Raw genomic sequence first — 17,532 nt, forward strand, 5'->3', positions numbered from 1 at the left:
ACTTCAGGGCACCTGCAACGGGTTTCTGGGTATCTCATTTTAATTTTGCATCGCACACTCTGGAGTTAGTGTGCGAGGCTCTAGTAAGGTAATATTGCCGCGCGCCAAGTAGGCAGCGCGGCCGTAGCCTAACGGTTATCGCGCTTGCCTCCCACGCGAAGGACCAGAGTTCGATTCCTGGCCGCGGCTACGCATTTTGTTGACACTGTAATGTGATGTTCTGGTGAATTCGAGAACCGTCTAGCTGATTCGAGTTTAGAATGTTCTACGCGTCGAACCTTCTACGTCGAATGCTCCAGAAGCCAACGCGTGTACAAAAGCGGCTCCGCGTGGCAAGCCGGAGTCAGTTTCGCCCCAGCGTTCGACTCTGCTGCTACGCCGACTTCGACGCCCGCGACGCTCTTTTATTATCATTTGTACCCTCTTATTTTGGCACAAGTTCGCCACATTAAACGTTTATTTCTTCCTGTTCATTTCTTGTTTATTGGTCACCACCCATGACGTTTTGGTGGAGGTGCGGGGTAACCGCATGCCCGTGCAGCGCTCCCCTCCGAGTTCCCGCAGTGCAAGTCCGAACACAAGCCCCCCAGAACCCAACGAAGACCAGACCGAGATCCGATTAAGTCGCCGGAATCTTGGCCTACCCCCGGAATCAGGACCCTTGCCACCCAGGACCAGGCAAACCAGGAGGACGAGGATGGCCAACCAGTCAGAGACCCCGGCTGCTCCAGCCGTCGTTTATCTGCCCGTCGCACCGCGCACGGCTGCTCCATTCCACGGCGAGCAATACGAAGACTACGAAGACGTCGAAGACTGGATTGACCAGTATGAACGCGTTGCCCGCCACAATTGCTGCATGGACCGACGGGCAGCGCCTGCACAACGTCTATTTTTCGCTTGAGGGTACCGCCAAGCACTGGTACGAGAATCATGAGTCCTCTTTGACGTCGTGGGACATTTTCAAGACCGATCTCAAGGCTACGTTCAGCAACCACCACCGCCGAGAGAGAGCCGAGGACCTACTGCGAACCAGAACCCAGGGCCCCAACGAGAGCGTCACCGGCTTCGTAGAAGACATTTTGCGCCTGAGTGCCCGCGCCGACCCTCGGGCTACCGAAGAGAAGAAACTACGAATTCTCATGCGCGGGGTGAGAGACGACATTTTCGGAGGCGTCCGCAACCCGCCGGCAACCGTCGACGCCTTCGTCACCGAGGCAACAAACATCGAGCGCGCCCTCCAAGCGCGCGCTTCCCACTACCAGCGGCATCCAAGCGTCACTGCAACCGCTTTGCTTAGCGGCGAAAACGCTCCTGGTACGGACATCCGCGAAATCATCCGGGAGGTCGTCCGGGAGGAAATCCGCCGGTTGCTGCCAGCTGCAAACAGACCAGCGACGCTCTCCATCGCCGAGGTTGTGCGGGAAGAAGTTCAGAGAGCCATCCAACCAGAGGCTCCCGTCGCCATGGCAGCCACCGAGGAGCCCACGTTGACTTACGCCGCAGTGGCCCGTCGGCAACCGCCTCCTCCTCAAGCCTATGTTGCGCCGCTCCGACGCCACTCTCCTGCGCCGCAGCACGACCGACGCCGCGACGACCAGCTCCAGTACGCCAGTCAGAAGCCCCGTGCACCCCGGAAGACCGATGTGTGGCGAACGCCCGACCGACGCCCTCTGTGCTTCCACTGCGGGGAAGCAGACCACACCTACCGCCGATGCCCATACCGTCGACTCGGGCTGCGCGGGTTCCACCCGAACGACCCGCGACCCCGTTATGGTGAACGGCCTCGGGAAATCGACGAGTACCTGCGACGACCTCAGTCTCCCGAGCCTGCGTACCGCCGAGAGTTCCGGTCACCTTCGCCACGACGTCCAGCTTCGCCGATGCACCGACCCCGACGTGAAAGCCTGTCGCCCCTCTCTCCACGCCGGGGAAACTAGTCGCGGCAACCGCTGGAGGTGGAGTTGCCGAAGACGACCGACGCCAAGACCCTCCACGAACGTCGGAGGGCCCCCACTCGAACGGTACCAGAGACCGAAACCACGCCCCTGCAGCGGTGTCCAATAACCTAAACGTCGTCATTGACGGCCACGACGCATCAGCACTCGTGGACACCGGAGCAGACTACTCGGTCTTGAGTCGGAGACTCTCCCGCCGCCTTCGAAAAGTCATCACGCCGTGGGATGGACCACAAATACGAACCGCCGGAGGGCACCTCATCACACCAGTCGGGAAATGCACTGCTCGCGTCAAGATCGACGGTGAGACGTGCCCTGTGAAGTTCGCCGTTCTGCAAGACTGTTCGAGGGACGTTATCCTCGGAATGGACTTTCTCTGCGAGTATGACGCCGTCATCGACCTCGGGGCAAACCAGCTGACGCTGCGAAAGCCTGTTTTACCGCCGGTGGAGACCGACACGACGTCAACCACGATCCGAGTTATCGCCGACCATGTGAACTTACCTCCGCGGTCGTGTGTTTTCGTCACCGTCATAACCGACTCAGCCATGCACGGTGAAGCTCTTCTGGAAGGCAGCGTCGAACTGCTCCTTGAGAAAGGAATTGGCGTCGCACGAGGCGTAACGGATCTCCAAGAAGGACGTGCAACTGTTCTTGTGACAAACTTCCGAGAGGAGCCGCAGCACCTAACGAAGGGTACCACTGTGGGCCACAATGAGGAGTTTCAGGCGCCAGCCCTGGTCACCGCAGTCTCCGAAGAAACCTCGTCGTCACAACAAAACAGCACGCCGCCGCCGCCTATCGACATCAAACCCGAGCTCCCAGCTCCTAAACGCCGGCAACTGGTTGATCTCCTCGCCGAATACAGTGACTGTTTTGCCACGTCGTCGAAAGTTCGCCAAACACCAATGGTGAAACATCGTGTTATTACAAACGACGACGCGCTCCCTGTCCATCAGTCGCCGTATCGAGTCTCCTTAAAGGAAAGGAAGGTGATTCAGGATCAAGTCCAAGAAATGCTCGACGACGACATCATTCAACCCTCAAGAAGTCCATGGGCGTCCCCAGTCGTCCTTGTAAAGAAGAAGGACGGATCCCTGCGGTTCTGCGTGGACTATCGTCGACTGAACGCTGTGACGAAGAAGGACGTCTATCCGCTCCCCCGCATCGACGATACGTTAGACCGACTGCGCCACTCCCGATATTTTTCGTCCATGGATCTGAAGAGTGGCTACTGGCAGATTGAAGTCGACGAACGCGACCGGGAGAAAGCTGCCTTCGTCACTCCCGACGGACTGTACGAATTCAAAGTGATGCCGTTCGGGCTTTGTACAGCGCCAGCCACCTTCCAGCCTGTCATGGACACCGTGCTGGCAGGTCTGAAATGGCAGAGCTGCCTCGTCTACCTCAACGACGTCGTGGTATTCTCACGAGATTTTGACGAGCACCTGAAACGACTTCGAGCCGTGCTTCAAGCCATCAAGACCGCCGGCCTGTCACTCAAGCCGACAAAGTGTCGATTCGCCTATGGTGAACTTAAGTTCCTTGGCCACATCGTGAGCAACAAAGGTGTTCTCCCGGACCCCGAGAATACCCGCGCCGTAGCTGCATTTACGCCGCCGTCTGACAAGAAGGCCGTGAGAAGATTCCTCGGACTTTGTGCCTACTACAGACGATTTGTTCGGGACTTCGCCAAGCTGTCCGCACCGCTGACGCACCTCACGAAGGACGCCGTAAAGTTCGAATGGACAGACGAACACCAGCGGTCATTCGATGAGCTGAAACGAAGACTCCAGACGCCCCCGATTCTTGGCCATTTCGACCAGTTTGCTGATACAGAGATCCGCACGGACGCCAGTAACACCGGACTTGGCGCAGTGCTAGTTCAAAGGCAGGACGGGGCAGAGCGAGTCATCGCATACGCGATTCGGATGCTGTCTAAGGCGGAGAGGAACTACTCAACAACTGAAAAGGAGTGCCTTGCTGTCGTCTGGGCAATAGCAAAGTTTTGCCCATATCTGTATGGAAGTCCTTTTCGCGTGGTCACGGACCACCACTCACTCTGCTGGCTGGCGAATCTGAAAGACCCCTCCGGACGCCTCGCCCGGTGGAGCCTACGACTGCAGTAGTTCGACATGACCGTTCTGTACAAGTCCGACCGGAAGCACAATGACGCCGACTGCCTGTCAAGAACTCCTGTCGAGGCCGGACCTGCCTGTATCGAAGACGACGACGATGAGTGTTTCCTCGGCGCTTTGGACGTCAGCGACATGGCAGCACTCCAACGAGACGACCGTGAACTGCGAGCGCTCATCGAGCACTTAGAGGGACAAGCGAGTTCGGATCCCCGTGTTTTCTTAAAAATCCTGCATACATTCTCCATGCGGCAAGGGGTGCTGTACAAGGAGAACTTCGTCAACAACAACACAGCATAGCTGTTGGTTGTTCCTGCCAGCCTTCGAGATGAAATATTCCAAGGATGCCATGACAACCCAACGGCTGGACACCTTGGCTACAGCAGGACGCACTCCAGGATTCGAAAAAAGTACTACTGGCCGAGGCTACCGAAGACTGTTCACCTATATATTCGATCATGCCACGAGTGTCAGCGACGCAAGAAACCGCCGACGAAGCCGTCAGGACTTCTGCATCCGATTTCTCCCCCGTCTATGCCGTTCCAGCAGATCGGAATGGATTTACTTGGCCCTTTCCCGCCGTCAACGTCGGGAAACCGCTGGATTATCGTCGCCACCGATTATCTCACACGGTACGCCGAGACGAAAGCCCTTCCAGCAGGCACGGCTGTTGAAGTCGCCAAGTTTTTCATCGAGTCCATCGTCCTCCGGCACGGCGCTCCAGAAGTTTTGATTACTGATCGCGGATCATCGTTCATGGCACAGCTGACCCAAGAAATCCTCCGACTCAGTCACACCAGCCACCGTCGTACAACTGCGTACCACCCGCAGACCAACGGGCTGACGGAGAGACTGAACAAGACGATCGCCGACATGATCTCTATGTACGTCGACGTTGAGCACAAGACGTGGGACGAGGTGCTGCCCTACGTCACGTTCGCCGACATTACGGCGGTTCCTGAGACCACTGGATTCACCCCTTTCCAGCTGGTACATGGTCGGAAGGTAACAACCATGCTGGGCGCAATGCTGCCCCACGAGCCATCTGACAATCAGAGTGACGACGCCCAGGTGTTTGCTCAACGCGCCGAAGAAGTCCGCCAGCTCGCCCGACTCATGATTCAAGACCAGCAACGCGTCGACGCGGGCCGCTACAACCTTCGTCGCAGGGACGTTCACTTCCAGCCCGGAGACAGGGTGTGGGTGTGGACGCCCATCCGTCGCCGCGGCCTCAGTGAGAAACTGCTGAAACGGTACTTTGGACCATACAAGGTACTTCGTCGCCTCGGCGAGCTGAACTACGAGGTGATGCCCGACGGAACAAGAGCATCATCACGCCGCCCACCACGACCTGAAGTCGTCCACGTCGTGCGCCTGAAGCCGTACTACGCTCGATAGGACTGTGGATCTTATGTGTTTCAAATAACTCTTTAGTTCGCCGTTCTTTTTATGTGCTTTGTTTTGTTTTGTGTTGCATCGGGGCGATGCACTTTTTTAAGGGGGGAGTAATGGCGCGCGCCAAGTAGTCAGCGCGGCCGTAGCCTAACGGTTATCGCGCTTGCCTCCCACGCGAAGGACCAGAGTTCGATTCCTGGCCGTGGCTACGCATTTTGTTGACACTGAAATGTGATGTTCTGGTGAATTCGAGAACCGTCTAGCTGATTGGAGTTTAGAATGTTCCACGCGTCGAACCTTCTACGTCGAAAGCTCCAGAAGCCAACGCGTGTACAAAACCGGCTCCGCGTGGCAAGCCGGAGTCAGTTTCGCCCCAGCGTTCGACTCTGCTGCTACGCCGACTACGACGCCCGCGACGCTCTGTTAATTATCTTTTGTACCCTTTTATTTTGGCACAAGTTCGCCACATTTAACGTATATTTCTTCCTGTTCATTTCTTGTTTATTGGTCACCACCCGTGACAACATAAATATAATTTTTAAAAAAATGTAATCAGCTTGGACGTAATAGGTGAAAAAAAGTACAAAGCTTCAAGCAGCTTTTTTTGTCGATTACATATTGGTATAGACCAACAAAGAACCGAGACGACCAAGACGCGCAGCACTAGCTAGATAATTTTTTATTGTTGCAACTCGGACCAGTTACGAAAATCTGACGACCCGCGCATTTAGAAGGTTGCAGGCAAAAATATGAATGGAAATCAGGCTGGAAAGCAACACAAACTGTCACAGGCCCTTATTTAGCCAGTCTGCCTGTGAACGTCAATTTCGTCACTATTCTTATCCTGGACTAGCACCGTAATCACAAAGTCACTAAACGCTTGTGCTTGAGAGACACTGCATTCGGTGCAGAACGCAGTTTTCTTCCTGCTCTGGACAGTGCCTTTAATATAAAGCCGGAGGAGAAAAAGAAAAAAGCCCCATGGCCGAAAAAAGATGGACACTATATCTTACAACCACATGCATAAAAACATGAATTGTAACTTTGGCGATAACATTTATTTAACGTAATACAGGCAAGTGCTGCGGGCGCCCGGCGCGCCAGGGCGCCCGCGGTGAGCGAGACGCGAACTGCCGCAGGACTGGTGTATGAAGAGATGAAGAGTTTCTTGGCCTTTTGTTGCCGTTGGCGTTGAGATGAAGAAAGAGCAGCTTTGGACACGTCTTAGGTTGAGCAAAATGAGTGGTTACAATAAATTTGAGGGATGTATTTTCGCCCTCAAAATTGTATCTAATTACAATTGTATTTGAAGTACCCACGTTTTAGTATTTAAATACACACGTCAAATACATTACCCAATTTGTAATTAAATACAAATGCAAAATACACAAAGTATTTTAAATACGTATTTCAAATACTTGTATTTGAAATACTGCCCATCCCTGCTCGCCGTGGATCTCCTGACTCGTTGGACCTCTTGACCCACATTGGATGGATCTTTTGACTCGTGTCTGGCTAGTCAAAAGAACCAACGAGTCAAAAGATTCATTGTTGGACCTTTTGACCCGTTGGATCTTTTGACTCGTTGGATCTCTTGACCAGAAGCGAGTAAAACCTACACCCGAGGGGCTAGGCTTGGCGAGCGCCAGAAAATAGGGCAGATTACGCGATAGGAGCTGAAGATACCCATAAGTCCCGAGGTCGCTGCTGCCACCCCGATCGCCCGTCGCTCAGAATGGGGATTTTCTCGGCTTATCCTCTCAAAAGAAGCCGGCGCAAAAGGGGACCTTTCCCCTCGCCTCGCCGTGCTACAATACAGGAGAGCAAGGGAAAGAAAGAGGGCGAGGAGGACTTTCCGCCAGGCGGAAGAATATTTCTGCTGGTCCCCCTTTAAATACGTATACGGTGCTTTTTCCTAGCGTCGGTGATGAATAAAAGTTAAGAAATATTATAAACTATAAGCCCATTACACTTGGCAACGTTGACTATAAGGTGCCGAGGAAAGGTTTAGCCCGGCGGTTGGAAGATGGAATAAGCAAAATTGTAGGGGAACACCAGACCTGCTGGATGAAAGGAATAGCTGGGCGATGAGGACCTCGACCAGATTTCCATACTCCAGATCAAACAGAAGGCATTTGATCGTGTGCAACATTAGACACATTAGAAAATACTAGAACATGATGTAGGCGAAACTATCTTTAGTTTCGTTTAAATGGCGTAGAATGGGCGGACCGCACAACTCATAATTAACGAAAAACTATCAAAGCGAATCGTTGTCAAGTCCTCAGTCAAACATTGTTGCCCTCTATCACCATTGTTTTTTTTTAATTTACTTGTAACCCGTTTGCAGGAATGCATTTGGAAATAGCATCATTAATGGGTTTTCGCGCCAAAGCGTAAAAGTCAGGTTGCTCTCCTATGCAGACGATATGACCATCTTTTCTAAGGATAAAAAAAGTATTGTAGCACCAGTTAGGGAGATCAAAACCTAATGTGAACCGACGGGTGCGGCCGTTAATCAGCAAAAGTGCTGTGGCCTTTAGACATGGAACCTGGGCCACGAAAACCGACGTTTTTGAAGATATAGTATTTTGGTCGACGCTGACCAAGTATCTTGAGGTTCCTCTGCAGCACTCTAAAAGTTTAAATCAATATTGGGCGATAGTTGTTCAGTAAAAGCATGAGAAGGCTAGTAAATAAAATGGTAAAAATGTTTTCTTTTTTGCGGACCTCTGTTCGTGGTATTTTTTTTTTTAACTACATGTATTTTCAAGTTTTGGCGTGTGCTAGAGTAAATGTACACAAGTTGCATCTTGTCTTCGCTGTGTTCATCTGGACGCCTGGATTGGAAAGAGTATGCCGCGATAATCTGTTTCCCCGCTTCAGCACAGGAGGACTGTCATTATCGCGTGAGTTTTTTAAACAAGCTGTTTCACGTTTTATGTTTTTAAGAGATCAGTCGAATTTGTTTCTTCCTCCTGTATTCCACACCGCTTTCGGATGAAAGACCATCGTTTGTTGTTTCTTTATGTTGCCGCGAGAAAATTAGAATCGGTAGTTTTCTTTGTGAAGTAAGGGATGAGTTTCATTTTCAATGTGTTCGTGTTGGCTGTGTAATATCTGGGGAGTGTCACGCGAAAGCGCTTAACGCGTGATATTATTGAACATTTTTTCTCGGTACCGGTGTACTGTTCATTGTTTCATGCAGGCCCAGGGCAAGACGTTTTGTCTAGAGTTAAAACTATGACAATGCCGATTTTCTATTAAGATCTTATTTTAAGCTTCACAAGAATACTCTTCCTGAGAAACATTGGCTTGATCAGAAAAAGAAAACAAAGTCACCTCTTTAATATCTTACTCTCTGGTGTCTGACAGAGACCAGAGAGTATATAGCACGTATTTTCAGACTGCTGAGATGCCTTTTAATTTCGGAATGCTTTTCAGCGAACCCTTAAAAAGGACTTCTCCTTAGCACCCTTTGGTATTTGGTTTCGCTTTGTTAAAAAAGATAATGAAATCCCAATTGATTTCTTCATGCTCCTGCCTACATTCAATTTGACAAAACAGGATAGATATTAGACATAGTGATGTGGACACGCTCCCCGTGCGATTGTATTTTATAGAATCTATCCGCGCACTAAAAGCTGTATGCACCACACTGTACTGTTTGCCTGATTGGCTGCCAGTTCTATAGACGTTCTTGCTGACGTGAAGGAATTTTAAACTTTACGCACGCGCATAATTTTGTCGTGCACGCGATTCTATTATTGTAATTTATTGGTACTTGTCAAAAGGGACAATACAATTTTGGCGTAGCTCTGTGGTAACGCTCCTGCTTCACACGCGCGGACCCAGGATCAAGTGTTTGACAATATCGACGACGGACGGCCTGCGCCTTATTGAAACGAGAACAGATGCCATTTCCAGTGGTAGAAAGAGCCCATAACAACAGTAACAGGAAAGACGCCGGCGAGCTTGTGAACTTTTGAGATCTTCAACTCCCGAAACTAGGAACAAAATGTTAACAACGCATACACAGCTTTCTGTTGGGACCTGCGTGTTTGTGGTGTTAACGTTTTGTTTCTAGTGTCTGATGTTCAAAATGTTGGAAGCCCATAACCGCTACCGCTGTAAAAGAAGTGTTTGCTTTGCCATGACTGATCCGGCTCAGCGTTAGATTCTACTTATTTTTCTTCAACATTCCAGGTGCCTGGATTCCGAGCCTTGCTACTGTCAGGGAAGCTCATCAGGCGTTTCATCTGGCTCTGGAGTTCCTGGCAGCGGACCCTTCGTCACAAACCATTGGCATTTCTGTGCTTGTCGACGATCAAGGGCTCAGCATTAGTAAACTTCTGTCGATCAACATTGGTTTGTTGAAGCAATGTACAGAATTTATGCTGGTGAGTTCTAATATTTGATGCTATGACTATCAAACTTCTATTGCCCATTATCCTGAGTTGACAGTGATTGAACTACTGAATCCTGATTATGGTGAGACACGTCAAAAACACATCAGAAGCTTGTTCAGTACCCTCATTACCGCGGTCACTCTTCCTTCACGTTGCACAAATAGTCCGCTAACAAGGAACAGAGGTCAGGTTACTCGTCATGGCTATGTCTTTCCTTATTAGTCCGCTGAGCGATTTGATACCATGGCTGGTATAGGACCGCATTTATTATGCAATTCTGATGTTATCTGACTTAGTTGTGCTTTTTTTCATTTGTAGCGGGAGTGATATTTCACTTTCAGCCGGAATGAACACAAATCAGTAGATTTTGTAGGATGAGTGTGTGCTGTTGGGCTTTGAGTATGTCAGGTTCTTTATGGTAAAAAGAAAGGAAACTGAGAGGTCCGTCTGATTTTTGATATCAAAGAAATATATTTGCGCCCAGTTACTGTTCTACTTCCCAAATCCCCGCAAAGAAAAAAAAGAGGAAACTTATTAGCAAATAAATAAAAGAAAAGGGCGTACATCCAAAGTTCGACTCGCCGAGGTTGGCACTGGTTTACGCTGGTGGTAGAGGCCGGTCTCGTTTGGCTCCAGCTGCCGGTGTACCGATGGTGACCAGTCAACCGGTTGTTGGGATGGCTCTGCCGGGTTGCTCTTGAGCCAGGCTTGCCGTTCAGAGTTGACGGTGAGGACAGGTCGGCAGACTCCTATGTACGACAGCTTCGCCGGTGTATTCCGGAGCCAAGCTTTTCCGAATGCGTCCGATCTCCGCCCTCAATCTCCTCCTTCCCCCTCTTCTTCTTTTCTCTCCGTTAGTAGTCTGATTTTCTTCCTCTTTTTGTCGCCGCATTGATGACATTATTACAGAGTATAGAGAAGAAAGACGAAGCATTTTAAATAAACATGGCGTTCTGACAAGAAGCAGCCGGGAGCTCTGAGTAAGTAACGACGAATAACACAGAGTGAATTACTAGAATAAAAAAAAAAGTATTTCTGTGGGTAAATGAGCAGCATTACTGTCAATGAAGTTCTTTGCCCGCCGTTTGATAGATGTCCATGGTATAGTGATGGCGATGGGGTCTTGAAAAATCGGGTATACATGTAATTCCAAATAAAAACAAAATTGTTACGACCATACATAATATTTCTTTCGAGTGCGTAAATATATGTTAATGAGAGCAAGCTAATTTGCCCCAAAATATTGTCTAAATAATATTTCAACTGTTAACAGTATGCACCCCATTTCTCAATACGCCTGAGAAAGAGAGATAGGGTCAGAAGAGGAAGAGCAGAGGTTAACTTAGGTTAACAGTCCTGGTAGGCTACTCTGTTCTGGGGAGTGGGTTTGGGGAATTGAAAGAGAATGAAAAAAATAGGAGAATAAAAAACATTTAAAACGTCTAAAAAATAGTAACACGCTAGCATAAGGTATAAAACATATCACAAGTGAAGTATGTGTGTCACTTAGAGTCAGAAGTTCAGCCACATTTCTTTTAGGAAACGCAGAAAAGCTTTTGTGGTCCTCGCTGCATTCTGAGAACTTTCCGGGGTGCCAAGCACTTCCGTGATAGAAAAAAGGTCAGCTGTCAAGTTGCAACAATGCACTCTTGGGTTCTCCTCTTTCCGCGTCGTATGACAGTCGCACATTATGTGAGCAGTGGTTGCATCACATTCACACGCTGGACACTCCGATGTTCTCTTGCCCGATGCGGTGAAGGAAAGACTGTGTATAATGGATACCGAGCCGGAGGCGATGTATGACTGCTTATGTTCTCCGGGGAAGATCACGTGGAAGTTGAAAGGCAAGGTTTGGGTCCTACGCGTAGAGGGGAGTGTAATGGTAGGAGACATCGTGCCATAGACGCTTGAGCGGAAGAAGGCTCCTTATGCTTGGGCGAAACCATAAACGTAAACCTGCTTCCTGGAAAGGTGTTTGGACTCCGTGAGCGCAGGTCGATTTTGAAAATTCTGATTTGTCTCGCACTCATGATTAGACGGGACATACCTTATCAGGTGAATCCAAGGAACAAAATCGGGCTTGCCGGTTCAAGATAAAACTACCACGGCTTTTATAGAGTGGGCTCCGTATCAAGCTTTCGGTATTAGTATTCCTCGACCAGCAGAGTTACTATTCAGTGCTGAATTCATGGTCAGTTGCTCTTTAGCATTAAGATGCCGCTGAAACATTTATGTTTTTTTTTTTTTTTTTTTTTTTGCCATTCTAGTGCATACCATTTAGATTATTAAATCCCCTGGGAAACTTTATTCCTAGTTTTAGGCTATCAAACATAAAGACGAATCTTGAAGCAGTATTTCCTGGCCCATCTAAAAAAATGTTCCGATCCCACACAACGCCTAGTTTCATCCGCAGACCTGGGTGTTTCGTTTGTTTCATGATATGGCTAGATGTTCACGTCAAGAGTAGAGTTATGACTGGATACTTCATGAGCTTTGTTGCCTCCTACTTATTTTAATAGTTGCTGAGAAAGTGACCACATCAGCGACGAAACGGGGTTGTTATATTTGAATAAATTTTGTACTTATATAAACTTGGACACAGTGCTCTCTTTATAATATATTGTAAAGCAGCATATATTCCTCAACTTTCCACTCCCCTTCACCGGCGCGAGGTTGTAAGCGCATAATGTACATTCGTATTCCACCACCAGTGAAGTGAATACGATACGCTAAGTATTTCGGCCGATGTTTGACCTGCCAAATCTAGCAAATTTATTTGATTCCAGGTACAAAAAAACTTGTATGTATTCTACGTACATGTATTTTGTCACCAAAGCAGAATCTCTAAATTGCTTTTCACTCATTACAGAAGTGTCTGCCATTCCGGCTGAAAGCCATCCATGTGATCAGGCAGTCATTTGTGTACGAAATCTTGATGTCAATCATTAGGCATCTTATCAGCAGGAAGTACGCCGAAAGGGTGAGTCCTTCGAGTGTTACAAACTAAACATAAGAAACGTTTAATAGCCTGTAGATTGTGTGCATTTACCAGCAATCCTGGAATAACTATAAATAGGAAAAAATAGAGCCAACTGAACGTTTAACTCGCTCTATTTCTAATCATGGCTCAACTTGCTCAGATCTAACCCGATGTACAGTGCTACGCACAAGTTATAATTAGTAAGTTTGGAAAAACTGCGTCCTCATCTATCTCCTATCCGTTGTTTTTGATTAGTTATAAGCTTGGCCGAGAGGTGTCATTACTTCTCCTCTGCGCTGTGCCTGAGAGAAACAGTACTGCGACTAATGCAATATAAACTCAGGTAAAAAAAATAATATTTTTTACGTGTTTTTAATGACGTGTTAAAAGACGCAAAATTCAGCACTTTTCCTGGTTTGGAAACGTGCTCTTCATAATAAAGACCATACTTCATCAACGCAAGCTTCAATTTAGATAACTGTTTCGTTATCTAAATGTGAATAAAATTTGAATGATTCGGGTTTGCTTCTTTCGACGAAAAATATGTATAAACACCAGGATACGCATGTAATATTGCCTACTAGAACTGCCTTTTTGGCCAATATTTGCTGTTGTTTAGGATAATCTCAACGTACGAAGCAAAAGCAAATGAGGCTGGGTGTTGCTAAAAAATAACGTTTGAAAAACACCATAAATGAGTCTAGTAACAAAATTACTCCATTCGCACTACTGTCAAAGTTTTCTGCGTACCAAAGAAGTGCCCACAGACACGTGTCAAGAACTTACGGAATAAAAATAGAACGACTGTTCACCAACCACGTCGGGCGGAAAAGACATCTATTTTCCGGCTTGAAGAGAGAATGCTCGTGGAGAATAGTTTTAAAATGTGGAAATCTATTTTTGGCGCACCTGCGGTAATAACCATAGCGTCGTTTGGAACTGCTAAGGAGCAAACAGCTTCACAATTCCAATATAATAAGCGAAATTGATAGTAAGATTATTAGTCATGAAGCACAGTGGCGTAGCAGCCGCGAAAATCCAGCAAAGCCTAAGTGGTGTCAAAGATCGTAAACGCCCGAACCTTTTCGGACGTCCATTATTGGGGTAACTTTATTCGAAAACACGGAACCCTTGCTATACACAATAACGCTAGAAACACAGATAATACTCTTAAAAATACGACGGAATAGAAGTCAAAGTTAAACAGACGAAACGTGACGTTCCACACTTCTCCGCGAGATGTGCAAAGACGAGCAAAATGGATCGTCGCCGTGCGTAGGGACTGAGTTCCCGTCAAGATCGAGATCCCGCTTATGCAGCAATCACCTCACAGAAGAGAGCTACGAGCTGAGCTCTAACCGGACAGAGGGCTCGTAAGCTGAGGTGTGATGCTCTGTCAACGATATTCAACTACGTTCACCCACTCCTCGCCCGAATCGGATCAATCGGTTTGATTATGCAGCGAAATCGAAACCAACAGCTAGGCCATCTGGAAACGATGTTAAAAGTTGTATTTAGCACGCGTGCAGTCAGATTCTGTTTGACCCGCGGGTGAAAATGGAGCGTGGCTACGATTCGCCAAGCTCATCCAAGTGACGACATGCATTTGAACGATTCGCCGTTTGTCTTCGACCCGCGGACATCGCTCCCGAGGGAGCGACCCGCAGCCTCACCACCGACCCAGGGGATCTGCCGATTCGATATGTGTACCCAGATGCCGCTTCATGTACCTCCGCATGCCGCTTCAGAGGCAAAATCTGATTCCTTTGCTTTGATAGCGCTCCCAGTTCGATCGGTGGCCGTCGCAGTTGTGTTTGCGCGAAACGCCATAATTTTGTTCAAAGCTTATGGCTGTTTTCGAGTGATATCCTGCTAAAAGGCGTGAATCTTTCTGCACAGGCTTGGGAACTGCATTAGAAGAACCGAATTTCTGTAGGGTACAGTCTAGAAGACTATAATTCGAAACAAAATACAAGACATCCATCGACCACCGCTTGTTATCGCGACCATCTGACAAACCTTTGCGTTTTGTGACGTCATGCAGCGGCTACGGATCATCGAAATTCGGGATGCAGTTTCGTACATCCGCTCATGAAAGTTTTCGTTAATAAGGGGAGATCATATATCAAAATAAAAATGATGATTGTCTACATGAAGGCTCCCTTGACGTAACGAGCGCAAAAACTTAAGTACTTCCGGATTCGAACGGACAATCCCTTTAACCACTCCACCTCGCGTGGCCGCGGGATAGATTGATGGGATGACTACGAGCTTCCTCGCGGCTACCTCCGGCAGTTTATTGATTTTAATGTATCGACGTTTAACGAAGCCACACTTCTGTGCGACTTTTGTCGTGGGACAAATTAGTATTGCCAATGACACCACCGCCAAATTTAACTAAAGAAATCTTAATTGCTACAAGCGCGCTTTATTTTTTTTTTATCTGGGATACGTTTCATACGCATGCCAATAGGAAACACTGCGAAATTAATCTCCGAATTTCAGGGAATTGGGGATTTACGAAAAATAAACTGCGATAAACACGGAATTTTCGCTAAAAAATAAGCTCCGCAAAACACCCTCCGAGCGTCACGAAAAATAAACTCCGAAAACACGGAGCCCTAGTTATAACTAGGATTCTGTGTTTTCGGAGTTTATTTTTCGTGAGATTCGGAGGGTGTTTTTCGGAGTTCATTTTCCTCCGAAAATTCGGAGTTTATAGGACTTCATTTTTGTTTGATTCCAAAGTCTCCGAAATGTGGAGCTTAATTTCGGAGCGTTTCCTATTCATAAACATAAATAAATAATATCCGGGTGTAAACGTATGCTAGATAAAGAAAAATAAAACGTGCTTATATGAATTAATAATTATTCAGCTGGATTTGGTGTTGGTGCCATTGCCATTGGCAATACTTCTTTGTCCCATGGCACATGTCTAGCTTCGATAAACGTCGATACATTAAAAATAACCTCCTGGAGGTAGTCGTTGGAAAGCACACATTCGACACATCCTATTCCATGCTAGCCCGCGGTAGGGACGGAAAAATCGCGCGGGCGCCTTATCGCAACCCCTAGCTTTGTACCTGCTCCACAAGTGGTAACTTTAATGCACTACTACGCTTCTCACGCGCTCAAAGTCTTTCTGAAAATTACTGATTCAATGGTTTTCGATGACGCTGAGCAAGTTTATAATTGAAACCATATGTCTATTTTCATTAATTAAAAATTAATTAACGAACTTAAATTAATTAGCCGACTGATCGTTACGATTAGCCCCCTATAGTATGTCCCCCTGGCTGTATAACTAACCTCCACAAGCGGCTTTAAACAAATCTGTTAAGCTTAAAAAAAAAAAAAAACACCTTGTATATATACACTCGGAACAGCGTGCGTGACTTGATGCTAGGTCGAGACGAACATATCCACTTTTCTCAAATGTTCTCGCAGCCATGTCATTACACCGTGTTGAAGGCAACCTAATATATTGAGTTTTGTTGCAATAACTTTCAGATTTGAGAGAACGAGTTTTAATAGAAAAGGGTCGTTTTAATGAACGTGCGGTTGCACGAATGCTGATGCGGAGGCGTCGCGGCATCATATGCGTCGCGAATAATGACGATTATTGAATGGTTTTTTGCTATATCTAATTATTCTAGTCAAGTGTCAGACTACTTCGTAAAATGCATTTCGCTTTCATTAACTAGAAAACAAAATACATGAATAACTAATGCTTTGTTCACTTACCTATAGGGTGAATGCATAACACAGTGTATTTAAAATATTATGTTCACTACCATGATTCTTTGGCATTGGTTTAGTGGTTGTCAACAGTTATTTTAGAATGCTTTGCGTTGGGAATCATGCTAAAGGTCGACGTACTGAGGCAACGAAATTCACGCTTCTCCGAGAAATCGTCGATTCGGCGGTAATACTAATCTTGACATGCAGTACACAATGCGAGCGTGCTATTCGGTAAACAATTATTTTTCTTACGCAGATCCACCTCCACGGAATGAACTTTGAAGGTCTGCACAAGGAACTGCCCGCTGATACGCTGCCGGAAGAGTACGGAGGCAGCGGTCCCGCCATAGACTTCGAAGCCTTTTGGAGCCTCGTGGATGCTCAGGAACCGTCGTTCGTTCAAAACAATGGCTACGGATATCTCAAAACAAAGAAAAAAGGAACGAGATCGCCGAAGTAAACGGGATAGAATTGTCCACTATATTGCAGGGCACCCGCCACTTTTTCTGATAACTAAAGGGAACACTGGCCAAAAGGCACTAAGAAGACAATAAAGAGGCGAGTCTAAACCGACGATGATTTCCGTAAGAATATACGCACTGGTTATTTTTTGTCGTCACACGACAATGTCATTGTCTCATCAAACCAAGGGCAAGAGCAGATCGATTTTTTCCAGTCTCTCTTCTTTCAGTCATTGTCGCGTGCTTGGTGAGAAAATGACACCAAGGTGCCAACATCTACACTCTAAGAAAAAATGGAGGAAAAAAGTAGCAACGGCGCGTCTTCCTCCTTTCTACCGACGCGCCCCCAATCGGACACGAGAAAAGGGGAGGAACGAAACGTTTTTCTCCTTCTCCAGGCAGACGGGAGAAAGCTTTCGCCCTCCCGACTCATCTTCTTTCGGTTTCGTTTTTCGA

General features: G+C 47.5%; 1 protein-coding gene across 1 annotated transcript in view; it reads left to right on the forward strand.

Moving 5' to 3' along the window:
• LOC115319674 (alpha-tocopherol transfer protein-like) overlaps positions 1–17,108 on the forward strand; it is a 43,908-nt gene extending 26,800 nt beyond the window's left edge. Inside the window, exons 3-5 of the mRNA XM_042293600.1 lie at positions 9,692–9,885; positions 12,764–12,874; positions 16,872–17,108. Coding sequence (XP_042149534.1) covers positions 9,692–9,885; positions 12,764–12,874; positions 16,872–17,075 — 509 coding nt within the window. The 3' untranslated portion in view covers positions 17,076–17,108. The remainder of the gene's footprint in view (positions 1–9,691; positions 9,886–12,763; positions 12,875–16,871) is intronic.
• The last annotated feature ends 424 nt before the right edge of the window (positions 17,109–17,532 follow it).

Source organism: Ixodes scapularis, unplaced genomic scaffold, assembly GCF_016920785.2.
Source record: "Ixodes scapularis isolate PalLabHiFi unplaced genomic scaffold, ASM1692078v2 PGA_scaffold0__279_contigs__length_252992795, whole genome shotgun sequence".
Taxonomy (NCBI): domain Eukaryota; kingdom Metazoa; phylum Arthropoda; class Arachnida; order Ixodida; family Ixodidae; genus Ixodes; species Ixodes scapularis.